At 42.4% G+C, this 18,904-nt stretch overlaps 2 protein-coding genes across 13 annotated transcripts in view; both read left to right on the top strand.

Annotated features, from left to right (window-relative positions):
- LOC101165037 (muscleblind-like protein 2a) overlaps window positions 1-3,158 on the top strand; it is a 54,437-nt gene extending 51,279 nt beyond the window's left edge. For all 12 annotated transcript variants that reach the window (XM_020709120.2, XM_011485292.3, XM_011485307.3 and 9 more), the window contains one exon: window positions 388-3,158. In XM_020709120.2, the coding sequence (XP_020564779.1) occupies window positions 388-506 (119 nt within the window). In that variant the 3' untranslated portion in view covers window positions 507-3,158. The remainder of the gene's footprint in view (window positions 1-387) is intronic.
- Window positions 3,159-6,490: 3,332 nt separating this feature from the next.
- LOC101155833 (ras-related protein Rap-2a) lies at window positions 6,491-18,762 on the top strand. The gene is made up of 2 exons (XM_004066608.4): window positions 6,491-7,192; window positions 17,746-18,762. Exons 1-2 carry the CDS (start codon window positions 6,879-6,881, stop codon window positions 17,981-17,983), a joined length of 552 nt encoding a protein of 183 aa, XP_004066656.1. The 5' UTR covers window positions 6,491-6,878; the 3' UTR covers window positions 17,984-18,762.
- The last annotated feature ends 142 nt before the right edge of the window (window positions 18,763-18,904 follow it).

Genomic DNA, 18,904 nt, shown 5'->3' on the forward strand with positions numbered 1-18,904 from the left:
CCTAGTGTGAGGAACTAACATTTGCGGCGCAAGAAAAACGGCGAACGATACTTAGTGAGCTGTAGAACCAGATGGGACCAGGAAAAGGTGGATGCGTCCGTCTTCTGCTCTTGATTTACTACAATTTGACTAAAGAAATTTGTATACATTTAATTTTAAGCTTTTAAAACACAGATGTGGCACGTATGGGGCGGCGCCACCTGCTGCTCGAAGCATCAAACTAAATGTGAGCAGGTCTGCAGGACAACAGCTGTTTTCGGAGAAAACGAGACGTTAAAGTTTTTATTTGATCTCAAAACGGTCAGAAATGTTTGGTTTGTGTTTTCTTGCTGGTTCAACTAACCCCCCCCTCTCTCTCTCTTTTGTTTTTTGTTGTTTGTCCTCCAGATCATCCTGAAATAGTCAAAGAGGCGGAGTTTCACCAAGCTGCACTAGAAAACCCAAAACAGCCCCTCTGTAAATACTACCTAACCTCCGCTGTGGAGGTGCAGCAACCTGCATGCTAAGAGTGTAACCCTTCAGAATTTAACCGTAAGAACTGCAGTGCCGGTGTAACGCACACAAACACACACAAAAGTAACACACATCAACTGTATGTATTGCTAGATAAACAGCTATTAACACGTATGTACAGCAGGAACGGCGTAGAAGTCATTTTATCATCTCTCTGGAGGGATTTCCTTCCCCTCCTGAAGGTTTTTAAGTTTTTAACGGACCGAGTCGACCCGTTGCTATTAAAGCCCCACATCTGTCACTCAAAGTTGCATCCATTTTTGCAATTCTTTTGCCGTAGTGCGTGCTGCAACCTTTAGTCGTTGCAACGGCGAAGAGAAAAGCCTCAACCAAACCCGCGAGGGGGCGTGCACGAGGGTCCGGAAGAGGTTGAAGTGCTAATTCTAGACAAAAAAAAAGCAAAAAGATGACTTGAACTTCACCTGGAGGGCTATCCGTGACCGCCGGTCGTTCCTGTCCACCCCACCCCCACCCCCACCCCCTTCTTTATCGCCGACGATCCTGTTCCATTTTAGAAAACTGTAGAAGTGCCTAAACAAGACGATGATCATCACCGACATCCGCATGCGGGGTGGAGGCAGGAAAAAGGACCTTTTTGGGGATCTCTCCACATCCACAAGTGACTTTTACCAGGAGAGAGGAGAAACGACAAATCAACAATAGCTTTGTAGAATGTGTGGTGACCTCCGTCGTTTCTAAACGTGGGTTTGCGTAGTTTACACGAGGAACGGGAGCGAGACAACTGTATTGTAAACTGTGTAACGTATGTAAAAGTGTCTCTTATTTTGACAGTTTATATTCTAGAAATGTATTATTTAAAGTTTGTGTCCCCCCTCCCCCTCCCTCCCCCACATCTCCACCTTCAAGACGTCATTTTTGTGTTTCAAAGACGCTCAAACGTTCATTTTTCCGTGGATTTTCCAGACTCTGATGTGATGTCACGGTGCTCGATTAACATTGACAATCCACAGTCACGCGACGCAGAGCGGGAACTTTTTTTTGTTGCTGTTTTTTTGTTTTCTTTTCACCTGGAATGTGTTTGGAAAACTCGTGGAAAAGATGGTTCCCATCTTTACGGTGTCATTTACGTTACTTCTTCTTTTTAGTCAGATTTTGGTAAAAAAAAAAAAGAAAAAAAAAAAAAAAGAAACTATGACATTGTAAGCTATTCTATTTTGAGATGAATGTAATTTATTGCGCTGCGTTCTGCACGGTGGCTCACATTTGGGGCGACAACTGTCACGGCGTTGCGGCATAATAGAGTTATATAGAGTTGGTTGTGTTGTTGGAAAAATAAGGATTACAAATTTTATTGTATAGATTAACCAAAACAACAACAACAACAAAAAGGCAAAAAAAAAATGTTTAAAAATAAATGAATTAATTTAAAAAAAAAAGATGTACTTTTCACTCTAGTAATGATAGTATTTCATAACGATCTAAGTCGTTGCCGTGGCAACCGAGCGTTGCAGTTACTAAATTTGGTATTTTTGTAAATGACATTGCTTTTTTTTTTGTTTTTTTTATGTGTTAAAACACTGTACCCGAGTTAGATGGAAGATAACGATTTTTTTTCTTCTTCTTCTTCTTCTTCTTCTTGACTGAGATTCTGACCTGATATTTTCCTTAGCAAATAACAGCCTCTATAGCGCTGTGACTGTAACACTTTTAGATTTAAAAAGTCATCTACGTTACATAGATTACACATGAATATAAATCTCTATATGAATATATGTAAGGACTAAATAATCTATGTATAAGTCGTTCTCCAAACGAAGGACCTTCACGTTCACGCTCTTATTTTGAAAGGGTTTAGGGGTGTACTTCTTTTTTTTTTTAAAGGAGGTTTTCGTCCGTCTGTTCACCAAAAGCACCGGGAATTCACCTTTTAATGTGTTTTTGCATGACAAATTTTTTTCTGAATGAATAATAAACACACTGAATGTTTCTAGTGATAAAAAAGAAAAGATGTCTGTACAAAAAAGAAGATTGCTCCGGTAGGAACAGATCCTTCTGGAGATGTTTTCCTTGCGGTTGGAGAAGAAACGTGAGCACTTTCTGAGCATTTGGTCACCTAGGCAGACTCAGCTTATCCAAAACACTTTGCCTTATCTTGAGTCCATCGTGCTTGAGGATTTTCTGTTTTTTTTTGTTTCTTTTTAAAGAGCTCTGTATGAAATTATTCACAACTTGAACGGCTACTCTCACCTCAAACCCCTTTCTGAGTTCCTACGGAAAACCTCTCTCTCTAAAATCTTCTGTTTTTCAACGTGTGCGCCACAAGGCCAAAAGTGGGGGCTGCAACAGAGGAGAGCAGTCGCTGGTCTTTCACTTTGTCCCATTGCCTTACCATGGAAGCGATGGATGTCAAGTTCTCAGCTTCAGCCAGCAGAGGGCGCTCTAGGGGATGCTGCAGGTTCTGAAGTGACGGCCTCTGTCATCCTGGTTGCAGCTCATCAACAGACAGAAATTCAAGAGCACCCTCATACGATTGACAGTTTCAGTGTAATCCTTTTCAATGTATTATTATTATTATGTTTTCATATATTTTGTGTTATGTTATGTTTATATAGTCAAATGTTTCTTTGGTTCCAGCAAGTTTGTGTAAAATTTATTGAAAGAAAGAAATAAAGAAATTCAAACTATTTCAGTTTTGTCTGAACATATTTTTTTGACAAGAAAGAATTTATGGAAGTCAAAAATGATCTGATTATTGAAAATAACTCATTAAACAGATGTAAGTTACTTTTTTTATACAATACATAGAAAGTATGGAAGGCAAAAGTGACCTGATTATTGAAAATCACTAACGAAACGGATTGAAGAATGTATGGAAGGCAAAAATGACCAGATTATTGAAAATAACTAATTAAACAGATTTAAGTTGCTTTTTTTATACAATACATAGAAAGTATGGAAGGCAAAAATGATCAGATTATTGAAAATAACTAATTAAACGATTTAAGTTTTGTTTTTTTATATGAGACATAGAATGTATGGAAGGCAAAGTGACCTGATTATTGAAAATAACTAACGAAACGGATTGAAGTTGTTTTTTGTTTTTTTTACAAGACATAGAATGTATGGAAGGCAAAAATGACCCGATTATTGAAAATAACTAATTAAACAGATTTAAGTTGCTTTTTTTATACAATACATAGAAAGTATGAAGGGCAAAAATGATCAGATTATTGAAAATAACTAATTAAACGGTTTTAAGTTTTGTTTTTTTATATGAGACATAGAATGTATGGAAGGCAAAGTGACCTGATTATTGAAAATAACTAATTAAACGGATTTAAGTTTTTTTTTTAAATGAAAACATAGAAGGTATGGAAGGCAAAAATGACCTGATTATTGAAAATAACTCATTAAACAGATGTTATTTTTTTTAACAAGACAGTAGAATGTCCGGAAAGCAAAAATAACCACATTTTTGAAAATACCTCATAAAACGGATGCAATTAGTTAACATATTTTGTAAAAATTTATTAATATGTAGTTTAATACTGATTTTTTATTTATTAAAGGATATTACATTCTAATTGAGTGACATTTAAATGAGCATAATCCTTTTTTTCATAACTTTTAGTCCTGTCTAGAGATAAAAAAAAAAGGTTTGTCAAGGTAGGTCTAATAGGAACATTTTATTAGGTTTTTCAATGCTGAAATGTATGGAAGACCAAATGTGACAAATTAAAATACATGAAAACAACCTTAATTATTACCTATTAAAAATACCAATTCAATTGTATGTAACAAAATCATTGATTCATTTTACTATTTTAATAATTAATGGGGAAAAATAAGTAAAACAAAAATTAACTCCTTTTCAAACGTACTATTTAATGATTTCAATTCCCCATGTTCCATATGCATAGGTCTATATATATTTTGCAAACCTTTTATGATTAATGATCCCAAGTTTGAAAAATAAAAAAGTCTCAAACCAGGTCGACCGTGAAGGTACACCATCACTTTAGCCGTCACATCGTGAAAGACTTCAGGCCAGACCAATTGAATCATCTGGATCTGAGGTAGCCCCGCCCACTGACTTTGACAGGTGAGTTTGACAGATAAAATTGATTTATGAGACACTGCTAACTCCATGAAGTAATTAAAAGTTTATTATTATTTTTTTTACATTTTAATGATTTCATGACACGTTTTGGTCTTCCATAGGTTATAGAGGAGTACATACATTTGCATTTTTGCAAATAATGGCCGAACCTGTCCTTGCATGACCTGATGGTGAGCAGCTGAAGGGCGAAGGAGGAGGAGGTGAAGAATCACACCCGATAGGTAAGAGCAGGAGCTTTTATAATGTGTAAAGTTCCCTTGAAGGTCATTTTCTAAATGTTTAAAGCGTCTTGGTTAGTTTAGAGCAAAGACGTAAATGGATGTCCGCTCTTGTCCAGACGTGTTTCCTGTGGGAAAACCAAAACGATAAACAAACCCCTTCAACGGCTTTTCCACGCATGGGAACGCTGATGAGCTGAAATTGAGTTTAGATTCTTATCCAATCAAGTTTGAGGACTTTCTTTTTTCAGTGCTATTGCATTAAAGCGAAGGGAAAGAAAGGACTGTTTCCCATGAAATCTCCCCTCCGGGGTCTCTTTGAACTGAGGATCACGGGTAGTCTGACTTTTCAAAATAAAGTTAAATTAAAGCACATACGTTTGAAAAGGTAGCTGGACGTGTAAAGTTCAGGACTTTATGGTGGGACTTTAGTGGATACATTTTTAACATCTTGTCAAGAGAACACAGAAACAACAGAAAAAACAACAGAAAAAAACATTCCCACCTGTGGCAGTTGCTCACTAGAAATACTTTTATCCCTCCGTTTTGCGTTTTTATTTATTTACATGTACTTCATAAAAATCTTCTGTCGTGTCACAACACAAATATCTGCCAATTTTTAAAAAGCCTTCAACACCGGAGCTTAAAGTCTTAGTCACATGCTCGCAGACGGGGGTAACTCGGTACGGGGTCTGCGGGTTTTGGGTCGTCCAGGCTTGCTGACTGCACTTTCCTCTCCCAGCATCCCCAGCGCACACTTCCTGGATGCCGCACACCTGATTCGCTGAATCACTCACAGTGTATTTGAACGCTGCACTGAGCCTTACCTAGTGCGAAATATTGTTTGTGCCACTCTGCCTTCCTTACTAAGTGTGATGGTCGGACCTGAGCTTCTGCCTTCTGACCCTGACCCCGCTTGCCTGCCGCCTGCCTCGTCCCTCACCTGGATCCTGACCATCCTGTCTCTCCTCTGATGCTCTCATGCCTTCCATTGACCCCTGCCTGTCTGACCCTGATTTAGCTTTGTGGACTTTTAGCTAAGCTAATAAACCTGCTGCATTTGGATCCAGCCGTCTGCCTGTTCTGGTGACGGGTCACCTCTTAAGGTGTATCTTACAGTCTCCTCAAGGCTCATACGGCCGACCCAAGGGACATCGTGAACAATAGGATGTACCATGTCGTGCGTGTGGTAAATGTATCATAGTATTTGTGCATTCTCGATAAAAATGTAGGTTTTGATGCTGACCTTACTCCACACTCTGACACCTTTTGTGCAATCAGCTGACTCTGTTACTGACGTAAAGTGTTGCGTGTCGGCTCAAAGCTCCATTTCTCCATTTTAGAACGCGTTGGGGGTTAAAAGGTCACAACAGGTCAAATAATTAGCTTTGTGGCCACTGGGGGAGTGCTTCGTTAGAATGGGAAATTGTTCATTTTTTGAGTTGTGTGTTAATGTTTTTGTCACAATCGCGTGTAATTAAAAAAAACTTGATCAATTTGCTTGATAAAAATGTTTTAGTAACTTCACTTTTATAACTTAATAAAAGGGTTTGATTTTTCTTTTTCTTAGAATGAGTAAACATTTCCCTCTTGGCTCTTTTCGCGCCCTCTTTTGTTTACTTTTGGCCCTAACGGCGCTCCATATATTCCAGCCCATCGGCCGACCCCAGAGGCGTGGATCCCCCCCCCCTGCTCGCCGCCGCCGCCGTTGTCCGCCCTCACGAGGCGGGGATCGGTGCTTCTCCTTTAACGGCGTCGTTGTGCAGCGGGATGCGGCGTTAGCGTCCCGCCAACGATGCGCCGCGCGGACGTTTCCTGTTACAGCCGATCCTCTTTTTCTTCTTCTCTTTTCTTATTTTTTCCCGCGCCGCCGTGCAGCATGATGAACGCCCTTGGAGCGGCGTCCCTTCCGGTTAGCGCGGGAATCTAGCGGCCGAGCATCCCCGGGATCGATGCCCCAGCATCCTCCCCCGCGCCCGTGACCGTGACAGCATCGCTCTCTCTCTCTTTCTCTCTCTGGGGCGGAGGCCGGCTGCGGGGATGCTCTGCTCCGCGTGACGGGGGCCATGCGGGAGTACAAGGTAGTGGTGCTGGGCAGCGGCGGGGTGGGCAAGTCCGCCCTCACGGTCCAGTTCGTCACCGGGACTTTCATAGAGAAGTACGACCCGACCATTGAAGATTTCTACCGGAAGGAGATCGAGGTGGACTCGTCTCCGTCGGTGCTGGAGATCCTGGACACGGCGGGGACCGAGCAGTTCGCCTCCATGCGGGACCTCTACATCCGGAACGGCCAGGGCTTCATCCTGGTCTACAGTCTGGTGAACCAGCAGAGTTTTCAGGACATCAAACCCATGAGGGACCAGATTATCCGGGTGAAGAGGTGAGCTCCTCCGTTTGAATGCTCACCAATTCCTTTAGGAGTCCCCCCCGGAGCTGGTGGAGGACATGCGAGGTTCTGCTCTTTCAAATGAACTACTTTCATTAAGAACACATAAGTTATGAGTAAAAGTTATTAGTCATGGAAAGGCCAATAACAAAAAATATATCACAATTAAGGGAGAAGTTAAGGGAAATCAAACTCCTAAATTGGTGTCTGAAAACACTATAAAGAATAAATGTTAAGTAAAACTGTCATTAATGTGTCAAAGTTACATCTTTACTGTGAAAATTATTTTTTTCAATTTTAAGTTTTGCAATAAAGCTACTGTGTCAAACTGATATTGTATTTTTGGAAAGTAAAATCAGTGCATAACCAAAATAATAATAAAAATATATATATTTTTATATTTCATCAATCAGAAATAACTTTTTCAACCTTTTTTATAGACTTTTTAAAACTTTTATTAACATTATTTTTATGTGTCGTCATGGTGCTTTATTAAAATTTATTTTATTTTCATTTGAAATGGTTTATTTCAAGCAATCAACGCACGAATAATGCACAAAACAACACAATCAGCAGTCATACATTCATAAAAAGTCGTATGAAACTTTGGATAATTAGACATTAAATCAAAAATTGCTTGAAAGGGAATAGAAGGAACTTCTAGAATCCCACCCTGTTCTACCGAAACCATTTAATTACATTATAATAAAATTATTATTTATAAAATTTTATCAGATATTGTTTCCTTATCAACACAGTTTCAGGTCATTACGAATATTTAGGTATCAATAATCACATGACAAAGATGAAGGACGTTATTATTATGTAAAAATAGACATAAAATCAACAAAGCACATGCAGATTAGTTATCTAAAATTATTGATTTCCTTAGAAAAATCTTGACTATGATTAAAAAAGACACTATATCAGAAAAAATAGACATAACACTGTTTCAGAACTCATGCTGATCAAGTATCAAAAGTATGTGCAGATTATTTTTTATTAGAACAGTCATTAAAACAATTAGACACAACGCTATTTCCGAAATCGTCATAGTATGCGCAGATCAAATATCGCAAGTTAATTGGTGCTTTTATTTTGTATTTTTCTATTGACAGTAACTTGAGTGGTTTTCCTAGAAAAACAAATGTTTTCTGAAGTCCTTCTTCGCTCTAAAACATGGAGAGACAGACCAATAGAAGAGTTCACGACTTCTTAATACCCCTTAACTGCTGGATTTACGTTCTGTCATCCATAGAGACGTATTTCTGTCCAGCATTTGTCAAATGTTCTGTGATTCAAACACCCCGTATGGCTGATACAGTAAAATGGTTCATCCTCCGTGAGAAGCTTTAACCGGTTCACGTGTTCCTCGTCAGACCCCGGCTGAGGCTCACCTGGAGCACATCAAACTGGATCCGGATAACACTCCAGACCAGAACCTCTGAAAACGATCGGAATCTGAGCGCGGACTGAACCAGGTGACCCGTCTGAGCTGACGGCGCAGAGCGGAGCATGACAAGGAACTTCTTGGAAATGAATAATATAATGGCGGGTGGGCGGAAAGCGAGCAGCCTTCGCCTGCAGTCGGCCGCCACCCAAAAGCTCGGCTGCAGCAAAGCGTCCTGAAGTGTTTCCCAATTAATATTTCATACCTTCTTCTCCCACTTCTGTGGCTCCGCTAGAGGAGAAAAAAAAGCTCGTCGGATGATGAGCGCCGCATCAACCGCCCTTCCTCCTCCCTCACTTGTTGCTGAACCAGCAGGATGTGTCCGCTCATTGGATCTTTATGGGGTTGATGCCAAGAAGGCAAAGACGCAAATGCAGGGGCGAGGCAGGTCCTGGTGCACCAGCTCCTTCAACGTTGGCCCCGTCTGTCCTTACGGGGGACTGTCTGCGGTGGAAAAACGGGCAAACCTCGTATGAGGACACAGGACAATGCTAAGATCTGCTTGATGAGATAGCGAGGACGAGCGGATGCGGATACAGACGAGCGGCAGGTCGTAGTGAACACTTATACAACACCTACGGGGGAAGTAGGTGAGATCCAGGCAGGACGTAGGGATTTTTCCAGTTTTCGCCCCCTCTCAAACCTGCGCACCGAGCCTGTTAGTGGTTGTCACGTGATTCCGTCGGTAAAATTAGGGAACAAGGACACAGTTTGTCTGGACATTCTACAGGTGTCATGTGATGCTGGACTGCGGAGTCGGTAAGGAACCAGTCCTCGGACATAACTAGAGCGTGGCGTAAGGACACTGTATGCCGTCACAAGTGCGTGGAACTTTCATTAGCCTTACGATTACTTCACGATACACTTACCACACGCTCCACAATTGTACGTTCCATTTTCACGATGTCCGAATGGGATTCACCCATCAGTGTACAGACGTGGGCGGCTGATGCGGAAAAGTAGGCGTGGTGCGTAAACCAATCAGGGATTTAGCTTTGGGCATGTGACGCTTCAGGGGGTAAAAAAAAAAATATATGGCTGCTCGATGCGAGGAATTTCATCCTGAACTTCCATCCGTTTTATAAACTGGCTAGGGCCGCGGGGTTGCCGGAGACTGGAGCGATCGAGCCAGCTACGCTAGCCAGTAGGGAGCTTGCGAGCTCCGCCGGCCCCTGGGAGGCAAATGGCCCATATGTGGTTGGCTGCCCGGCAGACGGAGAGCCGCCGTAGGTGCCGCCATAGGTAGCACAACTGCTCCAGTTCCGTGGACTTACGACGTGAAATTGAGCTGTAAAAATCTAATTGTATGATTTCTATCCTATTTTCACTAAGACAATAATATAAAGATCCTAAAGTTTTAGTTTTTCCCTCTTGGGTTATGGGGGACAGAAATTCTTCACACTGGGCCACACACGGACAGAAGTTTAAAACGGCCAGCAGCCGCAGCTCCCGCTGCAGGAGTCAAGTGCGCCAGGAGAGTCTCTGGATGATCCGATGAACCCAAACATGACAACATCCCTCCTGTCACCTCTGTAGAGCTCTCCAAAACACATCAACCCAAGCTACTCGCTCAACATCATCCTTGTTCTTCATCATGTGGCAACGAATGAAGTCCAGAAAAACGTTGGCGGTTGCTCCTCCCACACGCAGCCAGAGCGTTAAGGACATTTGGATGCGCGACCGGTGTATACGCAGCTATAAGGTGGCTGTACGAGACACACCTGTCACCGCGAAGGGGGGTCTAAGGGCATGGATGCCAGTATAGCTTAGTCAGTTTGTTAGTTCATTTTTAGTATTTTCCTATTGAACTCTTTGTATTCATGATCCTTTTGAGTTCATGTTTTACTTCGAAGCCCATCGAAACGACTGTTGTTGTGATTTTGGGCTATACAAATAAAATTGAATTGAATTGAATTGAACCTGTGCTCCCCTTAGGATGTGACCGCCACTCTCTATGACCCTCCACAGACCCGGACAACCCAAAAACTCCCAGAGTCAACCACCCATACGGGAGCACGTAGCTTAAATTTCTTAGCGATTGGTCATTGCATCGTTCGCATCGCGTCCCCACCGTAATCATGCGGCTCCGTTCCTACAAAGGTCGGGTCGGTTTCGCTCGGAACTGTCTGCGATAACTACGACGAACTTCTGAGTGGCGTTTACGCTTTTTGAGCCTGATGACGCTGTGGCATCAACTACTAGTTCTATCGGTGTATCCGTACTCCCACATGGATGCATCGTAGAGGTTACGTTATTTTCCAACGTCTTCAATCACGTTTCATCGTCAACAGTGTTAAAAAGACGCAATTTTTCTGGATCGACTTTTCTCCGCCTTTGCATATTCTAATTTCTCAAAATAAGTTCAGGAGAAATGGGAGGGGATTGGACAACGGGGGTAAAATTCCATTCATGGAGGATGTCATCCGCTTGGATGGGAACGATTCCCTTCCGATGGACCGACACAACCCGAGCCCCGGCGGACGTATAAACCGGACATAAGGCACTATCCCCCTCGTCCGGACATCGCCGCTCGCTCTCCCAGGAGTCACCAGGGGCGTTTTCGTGGTACGCTGATGCCGTGTCTAATAGCAGGAGGCGAGCGCCATGCACCGCTGAAGGGCAACACAGAGCAGAACTGGTCCCAGGGGGCACTTTGGTGTAAAAGCAGCATCTTTTAGCCTTCAGGAAGCTGTTTAAGCCATGTTTGGAGAAGAAGTGCTTTCCATCACAAAACCCTCCCAGAAGTTCTAGTTGTTGTTTTGCGTACATACATCCTGCCTTTAAAACAGGAGACTCATGCGGAGGCCAGATGATAAAAACTACAACATACCTCTGAGATTGCAGCTTGTTAATGATCTCCAAACCTCTGGAAGTTCTCCTGGGCAAACGTGCTTTGATCTGTACTGGGAGTTTCCCCCACATTGAGATGATTATCACCTCCAGCTGTCAGTGAAAAAAGAAGATTTTCTTTTACTACTTTTATGTTCTAAATCTGCTGTTAGCTGAGTTTGAGTTTAACCTTTCCGGAACGTCATGTGACCAATAAAATGAAGGATGTCTTCTGGTTTTGGAGCTCGGATTGGAACCAAATGTTTCGGCTGTGGAGGTTAATCCAAAGCGGGTGTCTCTGCGTGGTCGGAGAAGCTTCAGCAAACAAGTGAAACCTGCAGAAAGCTTCTATTTTTATCAACTTCAGAAGGACTCTAAACATGGTGGACACTAAACAGGCACTGCTTTAGTCAGAAACTTTGACAAACGTGAGTTTAGTCCAAAGAGAAGTTAAAAAAGACAGTTATGTTTTAGCACAGCTTTTGTCTTTTACAAATAAAAAACACCAATTTAAAGGCTAAAAGTCATCAGATTCAACGCAGTTTAATATATTTATCCAATTTTTATTTTTTTAACAGAACTTTCTTTAGTTATTATAATGATTTTTATGCATTTAAACTGAATAAAAGTAGAAAGTTTGTTAGAACGTATAGAAAAAATATTTTACCTGAAAAATACTTCAAAAGAAATCGTAATTTCAATTTGATCGATTCATTGATCATCTTCTAAATCTATCCCTGCTTCTAGAACTTTAAAAATGTGACACATTTTTTGTGCGTCGTTTCTTCAGATTGTGGGTATTTGATGAATTGTGCGTTTAGTTTGACACACAGCACGGCTGTGTTTGAAATGCTAACTAAATAAACGACCGTAAAACAAACAGGACGTCCTATTTTCATGGTTTTAGTGAGAGAAAGTATCTGCACTTCAAAAACTGTTGAAATAAGTACAAATTCTTAAAAAAGAAAAATAAATTCCCATAAAATTCAAGAAGTCTCATTTTAAGAAAAGGTCTAATCGCTAAGACATATTTTTTTTTTAAATAAGATTATTTTCATGTTGAAAAACTTCGATTCTTTATGTGAATTCAATTTTGAGCTGTTCAAAATATTTGGTCTGTAGAAAATCACGCAGTTTACACCTATTTTACGTCATTTCTACGCAATTATTATATGTCTTACTAAGTCTGCACGATATGAGGACAAATCGCGATATTAATGATCAATATTGCGTTGACGATATTACTTGCGATACATGACCAAATAGCAAAACAACCAAATACATCATTTCCATTTCACTGCAACAGTTTAGTTTCAGAGTCAAGATACCTTAAAATACAGGCAGGCATAAAACGGCTCAATCTGATCCGATGATGTAACGGGGTCCAATCTGATTGGTCAAATGCATAACTGGATTAAATTGATTCATTAAATACTTCAAACTGCCATAAGATTTTTTTAGCACATTTAAGGTTACAATTGATCACGATTTTCAGCATTTTTTTTGATTGCGTATTTCACAGCATCATATCGGAGTAACAATTAATTTGTGATTTATTGCGCAGGTCTATGTCTTACAAAATCGTGTGTGATTTTTGCGAGACATAAATTCTTGGTTTTCCACGACTGGTTCACGTAAACTTTTCAGACATGGACCACCTATGTTTTATATCACGTTTACAACGCACTTTTTCGTTCAAATTACGTAATTGACTCACAAATCGCTAATGAACTGCATATAAACGCACAATAATCACACACAGTTCATGTTCTACGTTGGTTTTCTTTGCTTGGTTCATTTGTGAAACATCTGTAAAAAATGCAACTTTTCCTACGGAGATTCACTCACGACCGGTTTTCATCATGCACTAAATGTACGTAGCGGCTGTGCGACACGGCCTTTAGATTCAACCAAAACACGGAGTCTCATCTCGACTCCTCCATCTGCTCTGGAACCGCGACGTCCACAGCTGCTAACTGGAACCAGATGCGGCGGCTGCAGCCACATGCTGGACCGGGGTTTGGAATTTCGCGTGCGTGTTCGCTGGACGCGGTGGGTCTCGGGAAAATGCGTCATCGGGCAGACCTTGGCTCTGCGGCGCAGCGGGAAGCCGAGCTGCGTGGCGAAACGGAAAACAAACGGTTTATTTGTTTTTCTGTTGGTCATAAACACTTGTGTTTGAGGCGGGGGGTTTGCATACTTGCATTTTTCCAGCAGCTAGAATAACATCCCGCAGAGGTAAATGGTACTAAGCTGTTCCAGATTGCCTTGGGAGGATGTCAACCCGTGACCTTTTGGTAATTCGCTACAGATGACGGCTGCAGAGGGAGGGCGGAGCTCAGCTTCTCCACAAGTCTCTAAATATTACAAATCAGAAATGATCATTGTTTTTCTGTAAATCCAAATGGCTTCTAAAAATAACAGTGCAATAGAAACAAACATAGTCTTTTTATTGGTCGTCTACTGCTTTATTTTAGACGTTAGATGGCTCAAATGATGCTGGGACAAAAACATTTGCTCAATGTTGAATGATCAGTGGAACTTAACGATGCACGTTAATGACTTTTTACAACCGACACCCGATATTTTTTCCTCCCTCATGTAGCCGATGCCGATACTCTAGCAATACCAGCTGGTAAGCACGTGTTATCAGTTCCATCGTTTTTGTCGGTTATCTGCGACTCTCGCGGATCATTCTTGTTTAGTTTTTCACACTGGTCAAACGCTTCGGCAATAGTCACCTGCCCAGACGCTTTCTGTTTCATTTATTTTTTCGAACGAGCACTAGCAATAATAAATACAGAAGTGGTGAGTGAGGAAGCGACGGCAGTTCAAGCTTTTAGTTATCGGTCCATTTTATCAGCAAATTATTTTCTCTTATCAGAATTATCGGCATGGCGTCAAACTGTTCCACTATCGGCCGATGATGATCGCTAACGGATGTTATCGCGCAACTTTTGTAGAAATTCATGATTCAAGGAGGTTTTTGAAGAAGCAGCAGTTTAATCAGAGATTGGCGGGGAAGTGACGGAAAAGACGCAAACACAAAAAACCAAAAACGAGTCTCCAGGGGGATTACGACGACTTCAAAAGTTTGACCCTTTCACACCAGAGCTCCTTAAGTTCAACCATTTATGCAATGAACACAATTTGAACCTGAGAAAAGCAGCGTTGCACAAATAGTAGACTTTAGCATAAAATGATTTATATCCCACAACTGGTCAAAGAATTACACTAATTGAAAGAGTGTGTTATTTCCTGTGGCCGATGTTCCGATGGTTTCTCCTACCTCGTGAGATTTTCCTATCGGTAGCACAAAATGATAGATCCAAATGTCCTACCTTATCAGATAATCCTACCTAATTTACCGTTTTGATTAGGTCGGAAGGATTCAACAGCTCCCGTGTTAAAGGGTTATGCTTCATTTACATCGGGCTCGGAGACGCGCGTTTGAGCGTTTGAGCAACCATTTCCAATGAAAAGTCTAGGTCAATGCGCATAAATGCGTGTTTCTGGCTTCTGCGTTCTAAACTATTGCCTTCACACGTTGCTACACACATTTTTAAGTCTGTTTTCAGACCCTATGTACTAAACTTGCGTTGCAGGTGGAGCTTTGACCAATCAGGGCTTTAGTGGTGACATATGGGTAGCATCTTTTTCAAAACCCGGAAGTACCAACCATTTGAAAATTAATCATAAAGGGGAAATTATTAATTACAGTTTGTGCCAACACCAAGTCTTCCATATATCAGAATAGAGCTGTGACAAAAAAAAAAGTTTCGCACCAAGACTCTTCCAACTGTAGGTACATTCGCTAGCATTGGACAGCGACAGTCCACTGTGTGCTAAAAGAACCCGCGTTCTGGAATCACATGTGTACGTAGCATGAAAAACAACACTCGCAAGGTATTTATCGAGATCTTTTTGGCTAAATGTTTATGCTCTTATATGAACATCGTCTGAAGCACGCCAAGTCTTCTTCACTTCATGAAAGGAGCCATGATATCTGGCAGCAGTGGATGCAGTTTATTTTTTACTGTCAACGTGGCCATAAAGTGGATGTTTGTTCTAAACCCTAGAGGACACGGTTATAAATAAAATAGCTGGATTTTTCAGGGAATGGGGAACTGTTTGTATTTGGCCAGAAGTCTGCTGAAAAAACTGGACAATCTGTTTGTACTGACTGAATTGATAGAATTCCTCCACTCAACTGTGTTTCTGTGCATTGAGTAGATGTGTGGGCCCCGCCTTTCATTGGCCAGCCAATCAAATAGAGCTAGCACTTTCCACTCCATATGGTCAACCAATGAGAAGAGAGCTGGCCCCTGTGTGGGCGGGGCTTCACACAAGTCTGTTCATGCTAGACAGAGATCAATAGAGGAAGAATAAAACGATAAACTTGTAAAACTGAAACAAACTAGACAACAACTCTAATTTCATCTGGATATAAGATGGGAGACTAACAGTGACTGAGGTGTATCGGTACGCGACATATAAAGTCCTGGAGAAGCTGGGGTGTCCAACAAGCTCTGTGTGGCGTCTCGTTCAATAAGACACGACACTAACCTATAAATCCCAGCGGAACAGGGTTTCTTCACGCCGAGCTGAACAGCAGCAGTGTGTTGCTGCTCCAAACAAGCTCCGCCCACCCAGAAGACTTTGTATTTCTACATAAAGTGTCCCCTACGAGGCTGTCAGGTTGCATTTATCCGCCTGGCGCACTCCCCGTTCACACTCTGGAACACACCGACTCCAGCTTTCTGAACACACAGGAGCGCCGGTCCTGCTGATGTCAGCTCCTGGTCGGTCCGTGTGTGCGCTGGCCGTGGCGTGGAAATGTCAGACTGCAGGGAACTCTCTGGCCTTTCAGCGTCAATGCAGGGGGGCGTTTTAAAGCAACCCTTCCAGAAAGTGACGCAAACGTTTTGAGGGAGGCTGTTCTACGGCAGGAGCATCACTTCGCCGCTGGAGAACCCCTTCAGCGGGTTCCACAAGGACCCTCTTTTCCTGCACGTCATCTTCTGCTCGGTGAGGCGTTTGCCGGCTCTTCTCCACGCCCGGCCTCGCCTCCTCCGGCAGCCGAACAAGCGCTGCTGCAGGACACCAATTTGGAGACGAGGGCCTCATTTCTCAGGAGCAGCAGCAGATCAATACGCTGAGCCTGAAAGCACTTAGCGGTGACTGATGGACCAGGCTTTTAGCTGCTCGCCGTCAGAGAGCGTAAAGCCACTGCCACTGACATCATGCGGCTTTTGAGCATCCGAGCACGAATATCTGTACATAAATATATATTATTCTCATCTAACAGGAGATTAAAATGAAGTAACGATGTGACCGCGGCTAAAGTAAGCAGAAACGAGCTTATCAATAACCTCTCAACATTTATGCAGAGTACTCTTCCATCTGAAAGTGTCAACATGTGAGGAGAAAACTACGAAATACAACAAACAGGGTGGAAATGGGAGTCAACTCAAGTAAAAACTGAACTTTTTTTACTAGGAAAGACTGCTGCGAGTCCTATTTGTTTATGTTTGATCCACTGTAGCCTTGAGTATCTTTTACTCAATGCAGTGAAGCACATTAGTGTAGAAGCGTTGTTTGGAAACTAGAAGGAGCTGCATTTCCAGAAGAAAATGCATACTAGAATGGATACTAGATTGCTGAATGAAAATGAAACTTGGAGGGTTATAGGAAGTCCGTTTGTGAAAAACACTGTGAATTGCATACTCGCAAGACTAGAATATGTTGTAGTCCAAAGCCTTGTGAGCATTTTAACGTTTTAATGGTGGCTTTAGCTGAAAAAATGCCAAAATAAGAAGCTCCCAAACATGGTGAACTTTGGTGAAGCCTCTCCCATTGAAACCCATTATGAAGCTGAACCTACCGCAAATTCTAAAGGTTTATATTTCAAAAACGTAAACCTGTTTTAAAAATCTGAAAGACTTGGAATCAGTTTAAAGTCTTGTGAATAATTTGTAGTTTGAACGGTGTCTCTAGCTAAAAGCATGTTGAAGTTATATTGGTTGAAAGACGCAAAGGTTTTCAAGGATTCCCCATGGATTTCAATGGAGGCATAAATCCTGGAATATCTTGAAAAGTTCAAGGATTTGAAGGAGCAAAAGTCAGAAAACAACGGGTTGAAGCCTGGATAGCTCCGCCCACTCTTCTCATCAGCCTCCTCATCCTCCATCAGCGTGAGGATGGAGGATTGAAATCGTCCAAACTATAAAAATCTGTGTCTTTCTTTTTGTTTTGTTTTTCTTTCCAGGTACCAGCAGGTGCCGGTGGTCCTGGTGGGCAACAAGGTGGACTTGGAGGACGAGAGGGAGGTGTCCCCCAGCGAGGGCCAAGCGCTGGCGGAGGACTGGGGCTGTCCTTTCCTGGAGACGTCGGCCAAAAGCAAGACGATGGTGGACGAGCTGTTCGCCGAGATCGTGCGGCAGATGGACTTCTGCCCTCTGCCCGACCGGAGAGAAACCTGCTGCCCCGCCTGCAGCATCCAGTAGAGGCCCGACGGGGTGGATGGGGGAGAGGAGGGGGCACAGGGGGTAGACATTAGAACGCAAACTTAGTGGGTGTTAGCTTGAAAATCCACTCGTCTTCTAGTCCTTTCAGTCTCGTTCAAGCCCTGTCTCCGGAGGACAAACGGCGTGGAGGAAACAGGACGGCGTCCGGGTTTCACTTGAGAGAAGAAGCAACACCTGACCTCCAACTTCCCATCAGTGTCCCGTTGATGGAGTGAATTTCCAGGGTTTCCCAAAAGGCAATTAGCCAAGAGGATCACGGTGCTAAAAGCAAGCAGGTCCACATAAAGATGGCTGCTCGCTCTGCATTTCTTCTTCTTCTTCTTCTTCTTCTTTTTTTGTTGCACTTTTTGGGACAACTGACAGTGCAAGAGCCTTCACCTGTACGTGAGCAGACGTCAATCACCACTGTGAAAGCGGTCGCCCCCCCCTGGATGTCCCGCCCACTACGAATGAAGATGAATGTCCTAAAAAAAACAACAACAACCTGCACCTTTTTTGGGGAGATTCGCTCCCAAAACGCTGAGATGTGCTTGTGGATGACGGGCGACCTGTAGCACCGACACACGAGGACAATCAATCCCACCCAAAGAGCCCATCAGGCGGCGCGTCCCCTCACCCACGGACAGCTTTCACCCCGCAGATGCAAACGCCTCGTTGCTTTGAACGAACGTCCGTGTCCGTCTACATGAAGTCACGTCAAATATGTCGGTGGTTTGATGTCAGAAACACTTATTTTCAATAAAACTTTATGCACAAGCGTCACGTTCAATGTTCTTATGTTTGTCCTTGAGTGGCTGGAGCCAAATCAGTTCTCCAAACAACCACTAGTAAAATAAAACATGAATTAGAATATAGATTATTATTATTGATTAGCGGTTTATAAAAGCCTTTTCAGAAAAA

The sequence above is a fragment of the Oryzias latipes genome, chromosome 2, assembly GCF_002234675.1.
Source record: "Oryzias latipes chromosome 2, ASM223467v1".
Taxonomy (NCBI): Eukaryota; Metazoa; Chordata; class Actinopteri; order Beloniformes; family Adrianichthyidae; genus Oryzias; species Oryzias latipes.

Coding starts and splice junctions, on each gene's coding strand:
- LOC101155833 (XM_004066608.4), top strand. CDS start 6,879: ATGCGGGAGTACAAGGTAGTGGTGCTGGGCAGCGGCGGGGTGGGCAAG. Junction 7,193..17,745: donor CAGATTATCCGGGTGAAGAG/GTGAGCTCCTCC, acceptor TTTTCTTTCCAG/GTACCAGCAGGTGCCGGTGG.